This window comes from Dermochelys coriacea, chromosome 5 (genome assembly GCF_009764565.3).
Source record: "Dermochelys coriacea isolate rDerCor1 chromosome 5, rDerCor1.pri.v4, whole genome shotgun sequence".
NCBI lineage: Eukaryota > Metazoa > Chordata > Testudines > Dermochelyidae > Dermochelys > Dermochelys coriacea.
Genome location: NC_050072.1, coordinates 47,641,181 through 47,660,802, shown reverse-complemented (window position 1 = coordinate 47,660,802; position 19,622 = coordinate 47,641,181). Strand labels below are relative to the sequence as shown.

At 41.9% G+C, this 19,622-nt stretch overlaps 1 protein-coding gene across 1 annotated transcript; it reads left to right on the top strand.

Moving 5' to 3' along the window:
• Positions 1-463: 463 nt before the first annotated feature.
• F2R (coagulation factor II thrombin receptor) lies at positions 464-16,774 on the top strand. The gene is made up of 2 exons (XM_038401261.2): positions 464-933; positions 13,650-16,774. Exons 1-2 carry the CDS (start codon positions 843-845, stop codon positions 14,852-14,854), a joined length of 1,296 nt encoding a protein of 431 aa, XP_038257189.1. The 5' UTR covers positions 464-842; the 3' UTR covers positions 14,855-16,774.
• The last annotated feature ends 2,848 nt before the right edge of the window (positions 16,775-19,622 follow it).

Here is a 19,622-nt window from a genome sequence, read left to right as displayed (position 1 = left end):
AGCATGCTTTTTTGATGGGAGTCCATGGGTCTTAGACCTAGGGCCTCGATTTGACTGCGGTCTAGCGGCTTGTCAGAGCTCTTACCGCTGCTACAGTGACCTAAGGCTCTGCTCTAGACAGACTTGGGTTTGCTATTAACATGAAATCTGAAGCCCAGGTCCAGGGTGCGACTGGCTGAGGGGGTTGCACCAGAGGACTGTGCAAGAGAGGTAAGTGAGAAGGTTCAGGGTTTTACACCTGTGGCAATAACGTGAGTGTTGAAATGTATGGCCCCACCCTTGCCCCCCACCTCCCTGCGAGCTCCTGTTGGAAGGGGGTAGGCTTTGGTCTGTCACCAAAGAGCAGCAGATCGGTTCGCTTTGGCTTAGGGTGGGTGCTTCTGGGGCCAGGAGGCCTCAGCTCTGGCCTGGGCCCTGGTGGGGCCAGAAACTTCCCTTCCCTGAGCGGAGCGTAGAGCCGGCCTCAGCTGTGTCCTTTCCCGCACCGAGAGACTCCCGGCAGCAGCAGGGTGAGGGGGGACAGATGGCGCCGCCCTTCCTTCCCCCTCTGCCTGGGCCACGGGCCTTGGCCGCCGGGGCAGGGCTTCCCCCGAGGCCGGGGCAGGGCAGCCGTGCCGCCTGTTACACGCACGTCGCGCCAGGGGGACGGGGAGGAGCGGGGCTCTGCGCCTGTGACAGTGGGAGCGGCCGCCGCCGCCGCTCTGCCTTCCCCTGCCTGCGGGGCCGCTTATAACCCGCCTCCCCGCCGCACTTCTCCTTACCAGCGCGCGCAGGGAGCCGCGGGCGGCCGGCGGCGCGGCGCGGCGAGTTGCAGAGCCCCCGGCCCGGCGGGCCAGGCAGCCATGGGGAGGCCGCCGCCGCTGCTGCTGCTGCTGCTGCTCGGCGGGCTCGCCCTGCTCGGCCCCCGGCTCGCCGTCTCCGCGCCGGCGAACGGTGAGTCCCGCGCCGCGCATCCCTCCCCTTCTGAGCCGGAGGGGTCGGGGCCGGGGCCCCGCCGCTGTGAGCGAGGCGCTGAGCCCTGATGACGGGGCGGGAGGGCCTGAGCCGAGAGGGGCTCCCCTGTGGTAACCGACGCGCGGGATTTGCTGGGGCTGCCGTGAGAGTCACGGGGCAGGATCTCCCCGAGCGCCTGCAAACGAGGGAGCTCGGCCCGCTCGCGCATCCGCCACAGCTGCTCGGAACCCCGGCTGCCTGTCCTGCCTCCCCCCTGGCTTCCCCTCACATCGCTCCTAGCGGCTCCAGGACCAGCCGATTTGATAACGACTAAACTTAATGCTCGCCTCTCCCCACAGACCGTGCGAGAGCTCGTTTATTTAGGGGACAGTGTGGTTAGATTGTGCTTAGCTGTGTTCCCCCGCCCCTTTAGAGAGACAACATGGGGGAGTTGATGTCTTTTTACGGGACCCGCTGCGGTTGGTGAGAGAAGCCGCTCTGTATTCGCAGAAAGAACAGGAGGACTTGTGGCACCTTAGAGACTAACACATTTATTTGAGCAGAAGCTTTCGTGAGCTACAGCTCGCTTCCTCGGATGCCTTAACATGCTGTGGCAGTGGACTGGGGAGTCAGGAGACCTGAATATTGTTCCTGGCTCTATTACTGACCACTTGTGTAGCCGAAGTCTTTTAATTTCCCTGAACTTCCGTTTCTCTAAGGAAAAAGAGGATAGGATTAAATTTCAAAATAATCTGGAGAACTGGTCTGAAGTAAATAAGATGAAATTCAGTAAGGGCACTTGCAAAGTACTCCGCTTAGAAAGGAACAATCAACTTCACACGAACAAAATGGGAAATGACTGCCTAGGCAGGAGTACTGGGGAAAGGGATCTGGCGGTTATAGGGATCACAAAGGAAATATGAGTCAACAGTGTAACGCTGTTAGGGAGGAGAAGAGCAAAGTTCATTCTGGGTTGTATCAGCAGGAATGTTATAAGCAAAACGGGAGAAGTAATTCTTCCACTCTAATCTGCTCGGATAAGGCCCCAACGGGAAGTATTGTGTCCAGTCCTGGGCACCACATTTCAGGAAAGATGTGGACAGGGGAAAGCAGCAAAAATTATTAAGGGTCTAGTAAACATGAGCCAAGTGGAAAGATTGCAAAAAATGGATTTGTTTAGTCTGGAGAAGAGAAGACTGGGTAGGAAGAGAACAGTATTCAAGTACATAAAAGGTTGTTATAAAGAAGAGCAGGGGTGGCCAACCTGTGGCTCCAGAGCTGCATGTGGCTCTTCAGAAGTTAATATGCGGTTTCTTGCATAGGTGCTGACTCCGGGGCTGGAGCTACAGGTGCCTACTTTCCACTGCTCAACCCCAGGTCCTGTCCCCACTCCACCCTTTACCCCAAGACCCCCGCTCCTTCCTGCCCCCTCCCCTGAACCTGCTGCATCCTTGTTCCTTCCCCCTCCATCCCAGAGCTTCCTGTACACTGCGGAAACAGCTGATCACAGCGGGGAGGAAGGGGGAGGTGTTGATCGGCAGTGCTCCCTGTGGGCAGGAGGTGCTGGTGGGACAGCTGCTGATGTTACTGTGTCTCTTCGGCAATGTACATTAGTAAATTCTGGATCCTTCTCAGGCTCAGGTTGACCACCCCTGAAGAAGAGGGTGAAAAATTGCTCTCCTTATCCTCTGAAGATAGGACAAGAAGAAATGGGCTTAAATTGCAGCAATGGAGGTTTATATAGAACATTAGGAAAAATTTCCTAACCATCAAGGTAGTTAAGCACTGGAACAAATTGCCTAGGGAGGCTGTGACATTTCTATCACTGCAGTCTTTTGAGAACAGGTTAGCCTAGCCTCAGTTTTGCCAGAAGATGGGAATGGGCAACAGGAGATGGATCACTTGATGATTACCTGTTCTGTTCATTCCCTCTGAATCACCTGGCATTGGCCATTGTCAGAAGACAGGATACTGGTCTAGATGGACCTTTGGTCTGACCCAGTATGGCCGTTCTTGTGTTCTAAACACCTATCTGGAATAGTCTAGTTGTTACTTAGCCCTGCCTTGAGTGCAGGGGTCTGGATTAGATGACCTATTGAGGTCCTTCCAGTCCTACACTTTTATTATTATATAAAATGGGAATAATGTTGCTTAACTGCCTTGTTAAAGGGTTTTCAGATCTACAGATCTTTTCAACTTGGCCAATAAAGACAGACTAATCAGTTCCACTTTCTAGTTCTCCTGCATCAATGCTACCCTATCTGAGTTGCAAACACTATAACAGAACCTTTAAATAAAAAAAAAACCCAGCTTTCATTGACAGAAAATAAATGACCATTGCTAGTAGCAAAAGTTTTTCCATTGATACTGTGCCTCTATGTGGATGAAACTGCATCAAATTGTCAGTTGCGAATATGGCAATAGGAGTACTTAACTAATTCTTGTCATCAATGAAAATTTGATACATGGAGGTGCACCTGTGTGTATGTTTTGTCTGTTTGAAAAGCTTTTATTATGTATTTAGATCTCATTTTACCTTGAGGTTTAAACATTTAGTTCATACAATTTTAGGTTAAATTTTACTGTTTTAGGATAAGATTGGGTAGAGTTTATTAGTTTTTAGGATGATCTGCTTTAGCAGTTTTCTGTGTATTTCTCCCATCATTGTATGATGGTGATAGGAATGAATGCTATTTTTAAAGCATATTTTTATTGATATAAGTTTAACATGCATCAGACGTTTCAACAGTAACATAAAATTGTTTTAAAATATATTTTAAATTACATAGGTCTAAATCATTGTCAGAATCTAACAATGTCAGAGCTATTCTGTGAACAAAATTAATTAGACTTTGATTCAACTAGTGCTTCCTGAGTATGTGTTAAACGGAAGCTATACGACAAGGTATTTACTGTATGACATTTTAAAAATTATATTTTCCCTGGAAGGTGTTTGTTATATTTTTATGACTAACTTTCCAGTGTAGAAAGAAAAGGAGTACTTGTGGCACCTTGGAGACTAACAAATTTATTTGAGCATAAGCTTTCGTGAGCTACAGCTCAGTTCATCGGATGCACGGCTGCTACTCTGAAATCTGTTTCCAGTGTAGAATCTTTAGATTGCCACTGAATGGTGTAAACCTAAAAGAAATTTAGTTAAAATCTATGCCAAGTAATGCCAGTATAAAAATATTGTTGAATGTTGCTTTTCACTTTACAGAATCAGTAAATGTGTGTCCCTGTAACTCACTCCAGAAAAGATATAAATTATGTTCTTGCAGTTTGACTGTTAAAGGGCATTCATGGAGTAGAATAATGTATCATTCTTATTTATTGTATCTTATAAAAAGAATTATAATGCTACATTTTACAGAATTAAAAATATAGTTGTCAAGTTACATGGAAAAACATTAGCCTTTTTGTCCCACTAAACAGAAATCATTAAATGGTTACCATTTCTCAGAAGGTTTACTGTTACAAAAGCAATCCTCTTTCTTCTTTCATACAGAACTATATTTCACCCAAACCTTTGAAATTTCTTATTGTGTTTGTGTATACTACTAAATTGCCAAAGAGTTAGTTATGTACATATTGAATATGCTCATCAATGTAATAATACCGTGGGGGCTGGGACAAGGGCATAGAGCCTTTCACCAAGAGGCCACAGGTATGAATGCAGCTAAGACAATAGTGATCAAAAGTCACTCTTGAGGAGCTGATGATTGTTCAGTCACCTGTGTAAAATGAGGTAGTTATTTGCCACCGTGTTCAGGTTTCCACATCACAAAAGCGTTATTACAGCTAGCATAGATTGTGAATTCCTTAGGGTATGGTTTTTGTTTTTGTCTATAAAGTGCCATGCACATTTATGGCACTATATAAATAGCTTACGAATTTGTTCTGAAAGTCATAAGGTGGGTGAAGTAGTATCTTTTACTGGGCCAACTTCTGTTGATGCTTTTGAGCTGCACAGAGCTCTTCTTCAGATTCTGGCAGTCAGGCCAAGAAATGATTCTACTGGAGACTGAAATATCCTTCCATCTTTGGCGAAGGATCTGTTCTGAACAGGTTACAAGTATACTGGCATGGCAAAGTGGGGAAATTTGTACTGCTTGGGATGCACTTGTTCTGTGGATGAACTGGATCGATTTCCAGTGCTGCAAATACAATGCTTTCATAAAAAAGGAAATTAACTTGAGAGGGAAAAAAAAAAGCATAAATATACCTAAATGAAGTCAGTCCAGAGAATTGGTGAAAAAATTTCAAGAACTTAACTTTGATATAGCTGAAAAGGTAATTCTTAAATGTTTAACTGAAAACTTTTGTTCAAAGGATGATTTTAAGCAAGGCTCTTCAGCAGTAAGAAACAAGTTTAAAAATGAGAGGTTTTGCTATTTTATCAGATAAATAAGTGAAAAACTTAGAAAAATGAAATTGTTTTATACTTTTCAGATATATTCATCTGCTTCCCTCTAAAAACTTTGTCTGTTATGGAGTCTTGAAAATTCAACTTGCCAAGGGCAAGTAGGTTTTTACTGTGTTTGATGGATGAGTAAAATATTAGTTTTTTCATAATTAACTACTGCAATATAGGGTAAGCAAATAGATGTGTTTGGGGAAGTACATTTTCAAGGTGGTTTGAAAAGCATTAGTATTAGGGGTAGAAAGGCATCTTCCTTCCCTGCTGAGTGTCAATAATGATAGTGATTTTGAGTCTTCCAACTTTTGTCTCCTTTTTATGGTTTTTACTTTTTCTTGTCTTGTTCTTCTCATGTGACCTGTGACAGGGCAAGGCCAGATGGCTATAGAAAAGTAGTGAGAGATAGCTATATTAGCTCCAGGCTAAACAAATCCCTGGTACCAGGTTAAGTGAAATGGAAGCTGCTCCAGGTCAGTTAAGACACCTGGGGCCAATTAAGAACTTTCCAGAAGGCAGGGAGAAGGCTAGGTTGATTGGGACACCTGAAGCCAATTGGGGGTTGGCTGAAACTAGTTAAAAGCCTCCCAGTCAGTCAGGTGGGTGTGCATGTCAGGAGCTGTGGGAAGAAGTTGCGCGGTTGGAGAGGCTGAGTAGTACACACCATATCAGGCACAAGGAAGGAGGCCCTGAGGTAAGGGTGAAGTGGAGCTTGAGGAAGTGAGGGCTGCTGTAGGGGAAGTAGGCCAGGGAATTATACATGTAATGTTTCTAAAAGGTCAGCTACTATAGCTGATACTATTAGGGTCCCTGGGCTGAAGCCCGGAGTAGAGGGTGGGCCTGGGCTCCCCCTTTGCCCCCTGATTAATCAGTGAGACTGGGAGACAACAGAGACTGTGCAAGGAAGGATAACTTCTCCTGACCTCCCTCGCTGGCTTATGATGAAAATGGCTCAGTAGACTCTGACCCTTGTCTCTAGAGAAAAAAGGGTTACGTGGAGGGTCACAATGTGCCTCTGAGGCTAGCAAAATCCGCCAGGAAACAGCAGCTAGAGCAAGATGGAATGTTTCATCCTGCTCTTTCTCAGCTGCCAGCAAACTTTTCTAATTCCATTGCCCAAGCATTTCATTATATGCTAGCAGTCCTGTCATATTAGCAAAGATAATATCACAGACAGTCATGATCATCAAGGGATTATGACCTCTTCCAAAGAAATGGATAAGAGCTTAGAGAAAGCAAGGATAATTATTTCAGTGATGTAATGCCATGACTGTAACTATTGAAAGATTTGAATTCTCCTCCAAGATGATTTGTATTATTAAGAATAGTGAAATAAAATTATATAACTTTCCATTTTTCAAACTCATTGCTTAAGGCAGTGGTTCTCAAACTTTTGTATTGGTGATCCCTTTCACACAGCAAGCTTCTGAGTGCAACCCCCCCCCTTAAATATAAAAAAAAAGATTTTAATTTATCGCTATTATAAATGCTGCAGGCGAAGCAGGGTTTGGGGGTGGAGGCTGACAGCTCGCGACCCCCACGTAATAACCTTGTGGCCCCCTGAGGGGCCTCAGGTATGTGATAGGATAGGAAACTAGCGTAACTATGGATATTTATAGTAGTTTTCAAATGGTTTCAGTACAACTACTGTATTCTTCGTAGCTTTGCTGTGATAGCCCATTGTGTCTGATATCCCACTGTATATGCAGAGTTTTTTGTTTCCTGGTGATCCTGCAAAGGCCTCATGCTTCAGATCGGGGTTCATCAGTCTTTTTTTTATTATTATGACATGTAAGAGCTTTCATTCTCCCCTCCCCCTTTCCTTTTGCTGACACAAGCCTCAGAAATCTTCTGAATAGCCTCAGTTTTCTGCAGAGGCCTCATGCTTCAGGTCAGGGTTCAGCAGAATCATTTTTTTTTTATTCTGACATCATGTAAGAGCTTTCATCCCCCCCCCCCCCACCCCCTTTTGCTGACACAAGCCTCAGAAATCTTCTGAGTGTCCTCACTTTTCTCAGGTTTCAGAGTAGCAGCCGTGTTAGTCTGTATCCGCAAAAAGAACAGGAGTACTTGTGGCGCCGTAGAAACTAACACATTTATTAGAGCATAAGCTTTTGTGGGCTACAACTCACTTCATCAGATGCATAGAATGGAACTTATAGTAAGAAGAGATATACATACAGATAAGTTGGAAGTTGCCATACAAGCTGTGAGAGACTAATTAGTTACGATGAGCTATTATCAGCAGGAGAAAAAAAAACTTTTGTAATGATAATCAAGATGGTCCATTTAGACAGTTGACAAGAAGGTATGAGGATACTTAACTTAGGGAAATGGATTCAATATGTGTAATGACCTGCCACTCCCAGTCTCTATTCAAACCCAAGTTAATTGGTTATTTAAAATAAATGCAGATATGAAACTTTTTCTACCCTGAACTTCCAGTTTTCCTTTTTATTTTGTACAGCACCATGTACTTTGTCGGGGCTTAACAAATTATCACTGTAACCCTTTCGCTAAGTGGTGTCGGCAACAATAAAGGCAATGCTCAGTATCTCTGAGGTTTTCTCTGCATTACAAAACAGAACCGACTAGAGCTCCCTCCCCAGAAATTTGGGAAAACTGAACACACCCCTTGGTGCCTCAAAGAAGCAATACTTCCCCACTCACTAGCACTGAGTCTGTGTATAACAAAATACAACTTTTATTAAAATGGAGAGGGATTTCATCACTAATTGGAAAAAATCCTGCAACAATAATTCAAAAGCATTCAAACCATAAGTAAACACTCTCACATACAGTATCTTGGATGGTAGTCTTTTGCCTCAGTTTCCCACCTTGGGGCGTGAAAGTCTGACAGATGAATGTCCCTTTAACAAACCACTCCCCTTTCCCTCTGCTGCACCCAAGTCACAGCTGGTTATCCAAAGTCAGCAAAGTCCCAGAATTCAGGGGTGTATTCATATGGGTTCACCTCCCACCCCTGAAAGGGGGCGTCAAGCAATGCTTCTGCTGCTGTTGCTCCCGCTGCTTGCTGCTGCCTCTACTGCTGTTCACTGCTGTCACGTTTATCTCTGCTGCTGCATGCTGCTGCCACCTCTACCTCTAGCCACAATGGTATGTTCTTAGGTTTCATCACTTAGCCCAGTTCTCAGTGATTTCACTAGATAGCAGGGAGCCTTGCTATCACTGCACCTTCTGCACTTTTACTGGGTTTATAGTTCAGACTCCTGGACCTACTTATCAGTGATTTCAGCTTTGGCAATCACTGAGCAGAAACAAGAACTCTAAATTAAGTCAAAAGAAAAGGAGTACTTGTGGCACCTTGGAGACTAACAAATTTATTTGAGCATAAGCTTTCGTGAGCTACAGCTCACTTCACGAAAGCTTATGCTCAAATAAATTTGTTAGTCTCTAAGGTGCCACAAGTACTCCTTTTCTTTTTGCGAATACAGACTAACATGGCTGCTACTCTGAAACCTGTAAATTAAGTCAGATCAGCTCAAGGGAGGAGGGTCAGTTGATCTCTAGGACACTTTAAACAGAGTCCACACCACTGAGTAGGAATACCTGTCCTCACCTCCTCTGACTTTCACTTGGATTTGGCATCACTGCCCCCAGGTTAATGAGTGAGGTTAAATTTAGAGTGACACCCCCCCCCCCCCACACACACACACAGAGTAAAGCAGCATTCTGTACAGTTCTGCTACCTTTTAGTCCTACTGTTAAGATAGGAACATTTTATTACATGTGTGTTCAAGACAAAAATGTCTTCCCTATAGCAGACTTCAGTGCAGAGATTCCCCAACTGTTGTTTAAATTCAGGGTTGAGACAGAGGTCAAAATTCTGTACTAAACACAGTAAAACACATGGAGGTGTTACTCACTGCTCTGTTGATAAGGTTGAGATGAGTTTTGCACTTAAAGAAGACCTCTTTGTATGAAGAATATATTGTCGGTTCCCCCAAATTAGAGTACTTTTTGAGTACAGAATTAATTTTCTGAAAAGGAACAAATTAGAGTTAAAATTAATTTTAAAATGGATCCTTAAAGAAAAGTGATCTGTCTGACCTTTTTTTGTCCTGAATGATACAGCCAATGCAATCTGTTTTGTAGACTCTTTAAAACTTTCCATGTAGTTAAAATTCATTTAAATCTTATACATAAACTACATAAATTAGCTAAGCTATTAACAATTGTATTTAATTATAATTGTTATATAAAATATAGGCAAGTTCAACTGTTCAGGTCAACTGTTAACTACAGACATCATGACATCAGAGGTAACTCAATCAATCACCACCCATCCTCTATTGGCAATTTCCATGCTACAGTTCTATTGGTTGCAATGAATCAGTAGTGTGAAAGAATCATAGAATCGTAGAATATCAGGGTTGGAAGGGACCCCAGAAGGTCATCTAGTCCAACCCCCTGCTCAAAGCAGGACCAAGTCCCAGTTAAATCATCCTAGCCAGGGCTTTGTCAAGCCTGACCTTAAAAACCTCTAAGGAAGGAGATTCTACCACCTCCCTAGGTAACGCATTCCAGTGTTTCACCACCCTCTTAGTGAAAAAGTTTTTCCTAATATCCAATCTAAACCTCCCCCATTGCAACTTGAGACCATTACTCCTCGTTCTGTCATCTGCTACCATTGAGAACAGTCTAGAGCCATCCTTTTTGAAACCCCCTTTCAGGTAGTTGAAAGCAGCTATCAAATCCCCCCTCATTCTTCTCTTCTGCAGACTAAACAATCCCAGCTCCCTCAGCCTCTCCTCATAAGTCATGTGCTCTAGACCCCTAATCATTTTTGTTGCCCTTCGCTGTACTCTTTCCAATTTATCCACATCCTTCTTGTAGTGTGGGGCCCAAAACTGGACACAGTACTCCAGATGAGGCCTCACCAGTGTCGAATAGAGGGGAACGATCACGTCCCTCGATCTGCTCGTTATGCCCCTACTTATACATCCCAAAATGCCATTGGCCTTCTTGGCAACAAGGGCACACTGCTGACTCATATCCAGCTTCTCGTCCACTGTCACCCCTAGGTCCTTTTCCGCAGAACTGCTGCCGAGCCATTCGGTCCCTAGTCTGTAGCGGTGCATTGGATTCTTCCATCCTAAGTGCAGGACCCTGCACTTATCCTTATTGAACCTCATTAGATTTCTTTTGGCCCAATCCTCCAATTTGTCTAGGTCCTTCTGTATCCTATCCCTCCCCTCCAGCGTATCTACCACTCCTCCCAGTTTAGTATCATCCGCAAATTTGCTGAGAGTGCAATCCACACCATCCTCCAGATCATTTATGAAGATATTGAACAAAACGGGCCCCAGGACCGACCCCTGGGGCACTCCACTTGACACCGGCTGCCAACTAGACATGGAGCCATTGATCACTACCCGTTGAGCCCGACAATCTAGCCAGCTTTCTACCCACCTTATAGTGCATTCATCCGGCCCATACTTCCTTAACTTGCTGACAAGAATGCTGTGGGAGACCGTGTCAAAAGCTTTGCTAAAGTCAAAAATTTGCAAAAATCAAGAAACAATACATCCACTGCTTTCCCTTCATCCACAGAACCAGTAATCTCTCAAGAGATTGGACTTGTGTCAAGACTTCTCATTGGTAGATGACCAAGCCCCAGCTGTCACTGCTTGTTAAAGGTTCTGCAGTCACATGCTAGCTTGGACATCAATGAATGAAAAACTGTCCATAGACTTCAGAGTAGCAGCCATGTTAGTCTGTATCCGCAAAAAGAAAAGGAGGACTTGTGGCACCTTAGAGACTAACAAATTTATTTGAGCACAAGCTTTCGTGAGCCACAGCTCACTTCATCTTGGTTTCTCTATGGAGTTCTTTAAAGTGCCGAAACATTAGGACTTGAGTTTGTCCTCTACCCCAGGTTTCCACTCCACATAGCACTGGTCTGGCTAATACAGCCCTCTTCCCCAAACACAGCTCTTCTTTTCCTCTTCCCTCCATCAAGCTCCCACACATTGCTGCTCCTCACATTCCCACTCACCTCACACACAGCCTAGCTCTCCTTCCCCAGGCTCTACATGCTGCTGTTTGCTGATGTTGAGGGAGGTGAGGAGGCCAGTGGGGTGGGGTTTAAGGGCCAGATTAACCAATACTCTGTGCTGGTCTGGTGATGCAAAGCAGCAATAAATCCAGTTTAACTGGCCAGTGTGTTTGTGAAACAGGAAAGAAAAAAAATTGTTGCACTGATAACAGTGGAATTGAAGTCCTTTATCCACAGAGCAAGTGTGCAGTGCAGATACCAGAAGCGTCTTCACACTTTCGTAATAGGTCCCTCAACCCTGACCTGGAAGAATAATCTCTAGGGATGAGAAGTTAATTTCTTTCCTGTGCAAATGTAATTCTTGTCCTGTCTCTTGCAACCAGTACCCAGGGGTGTCATTTGTGACAGAAGTTAAGTACAGGACTGAAATTACCTGTGTGTTTCACATGGGCCTTGGAACAGTTGTCAGATAGTTAAAACTTACCAGCCTGTGTTGACTGGAACTGGTGAACTTAGAGCGGTTCTTTTTCAAGGCCATCCAGCCACCCTGACTAATCTTTAAAAATAACATGAAAAGATCCTGAGATGCATCATCCTCTACTCTGATCTCAACCTTCAGTGAGTCTAAAGTGGTCAACATGTCAGGCTGAGCAGAGTCTATTGGTCCTCTCTCCTGCACATCCTGTTTACATGCACCCCATTTTTAAAGAGACATGTCTGCTTGCCATGTGTTCTTCAGGGACACTTCAGCCCACTCCCCCAGTCCTGCTGGTACCCGCTGCATAGACAGCCATTATTCCTTAGCGGTGGGGCAGTAGCTGAGTCATGCAAAATTTATTAGAACTTGTCTACATGGGAAAATTGACTGGAGTAGCTATTGCAGAATAGCTTCGTGTGCGGACACTCTTAGACTTGGTCTATACTTAAATTAAATCAGCATAACTATTGGGCTTAAGGGTATGAAAAATTCACATCCCATGAGCACCGTAGCTATGCCAACTTAATCCCCAGTGTAGATGTGGCTAGGTCAATGAAAGAATGCTGCAGTTGACCTAGCTACCACTGCTTAGAGAGGTGGATTACCTACAATGACAGAAAAACCCCTTCTGTCACTGTAGGAAACACACGCTACATTGCTACAGTGGCACAGCTATAGCACAGCACTATAGAGTAGACATGGCCTTATTCCAAAAAGGATTAAGCTAAATCAGAAAAAGGCCCTCTGAGCATGGGAGCTATTGCACAGTAGCAGTTTTGATCCATTTCCCTTTGTAGACAAGCCCTTAGACGTGTTCAACACATAATACAAAATGGAATCAATAATTTGTTACAAATCTATCCCATTCTGCCAAAGAACGCTCTCCTGATTCCTACTTCCCTGTCAGAGTCACTGAACCATGCTGCAGAATGCCTCCATTATGTTTCAAAAGTGCCCCAGGAGCTTCCCAAATGCACAAAAAGTCTGTATAAGCCCCATAGCCATTCCCTTATGGTAATAAATACAATTGTAAAATTATTTAAGTTGAATTTATGTCGATCTCATGATGAAAACAAGGTAAAAGTCACTCTGTTGGGATGAGACTACGCAAGGCATGACTTTTTGTCCCATTTCAGTGACAAAGGGAGGGGAAACCTATATGGGGGTGAATGAGATTCTTCCAGAGAAGACAAAAGTATCCTGATCATTTGAAATTGTATAACAGTTTTGGTGGCAGGATCCTATTTAAACTTAATATTTCAGTGGAAAATACCCTCTTCTGGCTATGTGCTTGTCATTACTATTGCTCCTAATGGGAGTTTTATGCTTGAGTATCAAGGAAACACTAGACCCCTCTGACACAACTGTAGGAAGATTCTGACAAAGTTAGTTCAAGAGTAACAGGATTTATTAATTGTGTTACCATGGCACCTGGAGGCCCCAACCAAGATCAGGGCCTCATTGAGCATGGCACATATATATACATACACACCACCCTCACACATCAGTCCTTTGTCCTAAAGAGCTTACAATATAAACAGAGAACAGATAAAGGGAGGGGAGAGAGGAAGTATCCAAATCTTACAGATGGATAACTGGGGCAAAGAGAGATTAAGCGACTTGTCAAATGTCGTGTAGCTGTAGGCAATCTCTAGCAGCACCAGGAATTGAAAATGGATCTCCAGAGTCCCCGTGCAATGATGTAACCACACCACCATCCTTCCTCTTGGTAAATAGTTTTCTAGCTTGCAAAGAGTCTGCAAATATCTTGCCTACTAATCTTCATGTTCTTTATTTCTCAGACACCACTTCCTGGAATGGCACACACCGGTTAAGAACCTTTGCATCTTATCACAAAGATGACATCTATGAACCTATATCTTTTCAAGACATCGACTGTGATACTGAATGTGATTCAGAAGTTGGATCAGGATTAAGCAATCTAACTAGAGCCAATCAAACTAAAGCACAAACAAGATTAATCTCTCATGATGCTAAAAGATACCTGACTAGTCAATGGTTGACTCGTTTTGTTCCTTCATTTTACACTTTAGTGGTTATGCTGAGTCTTCCTCTGAACATTACAGCAATACTTGTGTTCCTGATAAAAATGAAAATTAAAAAGCCAGCTACAGTATACATGCTGAATCTGGCCTCTGCGGATGTATTGTTTGTAAGTGTGCTTCCTTTTAAGATCGCATACCATTTTTCTGGAAACAACTGGGTGTTCGGACCTGAAATGTGTCGGCTCATCACCGCTGCCTTCTACTGTAACATGTACTGTTCGGTACTGCTGATGACTGTTATAAGCATTGATCGTTTCTTAGCCGTGGTGTATCCTATGCAGTCTCTCTCATGGCGTACATTAATGCGTGCCTCGTTGATCTGCTTTACCATATGGCTTATAGCTATAGTTGGTGTTATACCCATTCTCATCACAGAGCAAACTATGAAAATATCTGAGTTAAACATTACAACCTGCCATGATGTGCTAAAAGAATCTGAACTTAAGACATATTACTGTAATTTCTTCATCATTTTCTCTTCCATTTTCTTTTTTGTGCCATTAATAATTTCTTCTGTCTGTTATGTGTGTATTATCCGATGTCTTGTCTCGTCTAATATTGTTGCAAAACAAAGTAAGAAGACACGTGCTTTACTCTTGTCTGCCGCTGTTTTCTCTATTTTTATTATTTGTTTTGGACCAACAAATGTCCTTTTATTAATTCATTACGAATCTTTTCCTTACAACCACCAGTTAGAATACATCTATTTTGCCTATCTCCTCTGTGCTTGTATCAGCAGTGTAAGCTGCTGCATTGATCCTTTGATTTATTACTATGCTTCCTCTGAGTGTCAGAGACAGGTTGTCAATCTCTTGTGCTGTAAAGAGAGTTCTGAACCTACCAGTAGTAGCAGCAGTGGTCAGTTAATGGCTAGGACCAGTAGAAGGGATACCTGCTCCAGTAATCAGAGTAACAGTGTCTACAGGAAGTTGCTAACATAATGTTTTTGTATAAATATACATCATACATGCTTTGAAGATTTTTTTTATACAGCTTCAGTAAAAATACCCTATTGTATCCAAGAATTGCATAGTTTGGGGCAGATCTTAACTGAGACATATAGTAGGGTAGATTCATTACAGTAATACATAATTCTAAACACAGCACAGGAATCTGTGTATTTATATGTATATAGGTGAAACGGAAGGAAGCAATATAAAGAACTTTTTTAAAAGCTGTTGGATATTATTTTCAGATAAATCCAGGCAAACCCTTTTAAGATTTGCAGTTCAGTCTGTTGTAAAATTCTGTGAAATATTTCCTGTTTTAGCATTTTAAACCCCCAAAAATTGTTTCTGTACTTATAAGTGAAATGTATCAAATCATCTCTCCATTATCTTGTGAATGAAATGAAAATGGTTTACCAGCCAAGCTGTTTTTTCAGTGTCATTATTTGTAGATTTAGCTATACAACTAAGTTTTTGAACATCACTGTGCATTTTTGGGGACCTCAAAGTGTGGATGCTGCATTTCTCCATGTTTTACACACAAGTTTATGAAGTGGATATTAACAAACAAAAGCCAGTTTTGACAATCGAGCTTGTCAGAAAAAAGAAAAATTCACAGCAGCTAGGACTTCCTTTTGTATCATAGTTCTCACATATCATTGAACTTGCCATTGGAAAAAAAACTCTTGTAGGGTCCCTGGTTTAGATCATGCTACCATTAGAGCAACATTTCCCCAAAAGTCAATGTTAATATGCATCCACAAAAATTGACACTTCAAAATCAGCATTTTCACATGCTATTGCTCTGTCTGCGTGCATTACCATGCATTTGTACTCTTTTTATACTTGGCACCTACTGTTTTGCAGCTTACAAATGCATTTTTCCTGTATGCAAGTAGGCCTCATCACTTAGAAGTTTGTCCTCTGTCCCACATGAGAACAAGTCTGAGCAGTTTTGAAATAGTTCATGTTAAGTTTGTTATAAATGTTTGGTTCCAGAGCCAGCCTCATCCTGCACATATATTATCATTTTACTTTAAAGTGTTACTTTGTGCTGTAAGCACATAATAACAGGACATCTGTTCTGAAAATGAACTGTATAGATAATAGGACTTAACTTGGTTTCTCTTTTCCAATACAGTGACAACAATGAGGTTCATGTAAATTTTGTAACAGCAGATTGTCAATAAACAGCATTAGCTTGCCATACTCAGAGTGAATAAAGTCTGCTGTCCATTACAAAAGAGAGAGAGAGAAATTTAATTTTCCAGCAGATACTGTGAAAATGGCAAACTCCTGCCCAAACATAATTTATTTTACCTTTTTTTTTTCTTTTGTGATGGAGTTAAACTTGTTTGCTGCAAATATCGAGTGCTAGTCCTCTCCTGATTGTTGAGTCTTCCTGTGTTTCCATGCTTGAGGATGGGGATTGTGTCTTCATTTTACCATGTGTTAATTGGACATTTGTTTCAGTATCCTAATATTTTGTTTGACACTGGTTTATTTTTAGAAATTCAGAAGTCTGTTTAGTCAGTTTCAGTAGGTGAAGAAGTACACGCTGAAAGGGAAGGAAATGTATTTTGGAAATGACTTGTCATCATAATGGGAATTCTGTTTTCTTCCTTTCAGTCTATCTTTGGGTAAAAATCACATGAAACTAGACATTTCCTTAAACACCACCAATTCAACTGTATTTTATGAAGCTGCATGCTTTTCTAACCATGTAGTTTTACAGATTTAAGTAAAATCTGTAAATATTTAGCATTTTTGTATGTTATTTTATAATTCCCTGGATTAATCTATATTTTATCACTTCATGGAAATCGTAATATAATGCAGGACATAACTGTTTAATTTTTTTTAATACTTTGGAACTGCAGTTACTTTGAACTAATAATAAACATGTAAACTTCCTCTTATGTGTGTGATTGACTCCACAGTGCAACTAAGATTTCTATACTGGAGTCCAACCATGCATTCTTTGAGCACTGAAAACTCCTTCTGACATCTGTGAGGATTTTGGGTGTGCAAGGAATGTGGGATTGGACCCTTTATGGGTTTCCCAAATACAAACATTGCAGAACAATCCTTTGGCGTTTTCTCAGTCCAGATGTGTCTTTTTATAATGGATCTACTACATGTAGTGAAATTCTATCCTTGTAGGATGATACTGCACCTACAATCACATTTTTTTATTAGGGTTACAAAATATCATGGGTTCCAGTCCCAAACCAATTTCTGGATATTTGAACTAACACTAGCGTGTTCAAGGATTTATTTTAACAAAACTGACATGCCCATCCCACACGACATGCTCTTACATAGGTAGTTTCACAATAAAAACATCAGAGTGGAATAAGTACACATCAGCAAATAAAATAAAACAGCTCAACAGCAGGCATAATAATTAGGGCTGTCAATTAATCACAGTTAACTCATGCAATTAACTAAAAAAATTAATCGTGATTAATCTCAGTTTTAATAGCACTGTTAATGGAATACCAATTGAAATTTTAAAAATATTTTGGATGTTTTTCTACGCTTTCATACATATTGTATTCTGTGTTGCATTGAAATCAAAATGTATATTTATTACAAATATTTGCACTGTAAAAATAATAAACAAAAGAAATAGTATTTTTTAATTTCCATCCTACAAGTACTGTAGTGCAATCTTTGTCATGAAAGTGCAACTTACAAATGGAGAATTTTTTTTTACATAACTGCACTCAAAAACAAAACTATGTAAAACTTCCGAGCCTACAAGTCCACTCAGTCCTACTTCTTGTTCAGCCAATCGCTAAGACAAACAAGTTTGTTTACATGTACAGGAAATAATGCTGCCCTCTTCTTAGTAACAAAGTCACCAGAAAGTGAGAATAGGCATTTGCATGGCATTTTTGTAGCCGGCATTGGAATGTATTTACATGCCAGATATGCTAAACATTCGTATGCCCCTTCATGCTTCAGCCACCATTCCAGAGGACATGCTTCCATGCTGCTGCTGCTGGTTTAAAAAAAATGCATTAAATTTGTGACTGAACTCCTTGGGGGAGAATTTTATGTCTCCTGCTCTGTTTTACCCACATTCTGCCATATATTTCATGTTATAGCAGTCTCGGATGATGACCCAGCACATGTTCTTCATTTTAACAACACTTTCACTATAGATTTGATAAAACGCAAAGAAGGCACCAATGTGAGATTTCTAAGGATAGCTACAGCACTTAACCCAAGGTTTAAGAATCTGAAGTGACTTCCAAAATCTGAGAGGAACAAGGTGTGGAGCATGCCTTCAGAAGTCTTAAAAGAGCAACACTTCAATGTAAAAACTACAGAACCCGAACCACCAAAAAGAAAATCAACCTTCTGCTGGTGGCATCTGACTCAGATAATGAAAATGAACATGCGTCGATCCGCACTGCTTTGGATTGTTATCAAGCAGGATGCCACATATCCCCTGGAACGTGGTTGAAGCATGAAAGGACATATGAATCTTAAGCAGATCTGGCACATAAATATCTTGCGACTCCAGCTACAACAGTGCCATACAAATACCTGTTCTCACTTTCAGGTGACACTGTAAACAAGAAGTGGGCAGCATTATCTCCTGTAAATATAAACAAACTCACCTGAGCGATTGGCTGAACAAGAAGTAGGACTGAGTGGACTTGAAGGCTCTAAAATTTTACATTTTTTTATTTTTGAATCCAGTTTTTTTTGTACATAATTCTACATTTGTAAGTTCAGCTTTCATGATAAAGAGATTGCACTACAGTACTTGGATCAGGTGAATTGAAAATACTATTTTTTTGCAGTGCAAATATTTGTAATAAAAAATATAGTGATCACTATGCTGTGTATTCTGTGTTGTAACTGAAGTAAATAAATTTAAAAATGTAGAAAGCATCCAAAAATATTTAAATAAATGGTACTCTATTATTGTTTAATAGTGCGATTAATTTTTTTTAAATCGCTTGACAGTCCTAAAATAATTAACCTTGCAACCACTTCTTCCCCAAATACTGGGGTTGGGGCTGAGGCACTTGCAGTCTGGAAAATAGTAAATCCAGGCTACAGCAGACCAAGTGTGGAACGGAATGCCAGTGGATTCATGGAGAATGGATGAGATGTTATACTTGTAGTAACTTCCACTCATATTGGATAGGTATCCAAATCAGCAACTTCCCTCAGCTCCCCATGGCAAAGGGGTGAGAGCGAGAAGGGAAAAACAGTTGTCTGCTCCCCGTAGCCCATGAAAGGGAGCAATAGTGAAGATCCCACAACAGTCTGGACCCTGATTCTCTGTCGACATCCCCAAGAGATCTGCCTTCTCCCCATGACCAAGAAGAGCTGTGAAAAGGAACTTTTTGCGATAGGGAGCTGTGGTGCTGGGCTCTACAAAAAAGAACCAAAAACAAACCTTCAAACACACACAATGTTGGTGCTTGGTTTATAAGATCTTGGCTGGCACATAGATGCGGATGAAAAATGAACTGGCACAGGTAGGGTAAAATTTTCAAAGGGACTTAGGAATCTGTGTCTCATTCCAACTCGGAGACTTGGCATCAAAGGATATGTCTACACTACGAAATTAGGTCGAATTTATAGAAGTTGGTTTTGTAGAAAGCGTTTTTATACAGTCGATTGTGTATGTCCCCACACAAATGCTCTAAGTGCATATAGTCGGCGGAGTGTGTTCACAGAACCGAGGCAACCGTCTACTTCCGGAGCATTGTACTATGGGTGGCTATCCCACAGT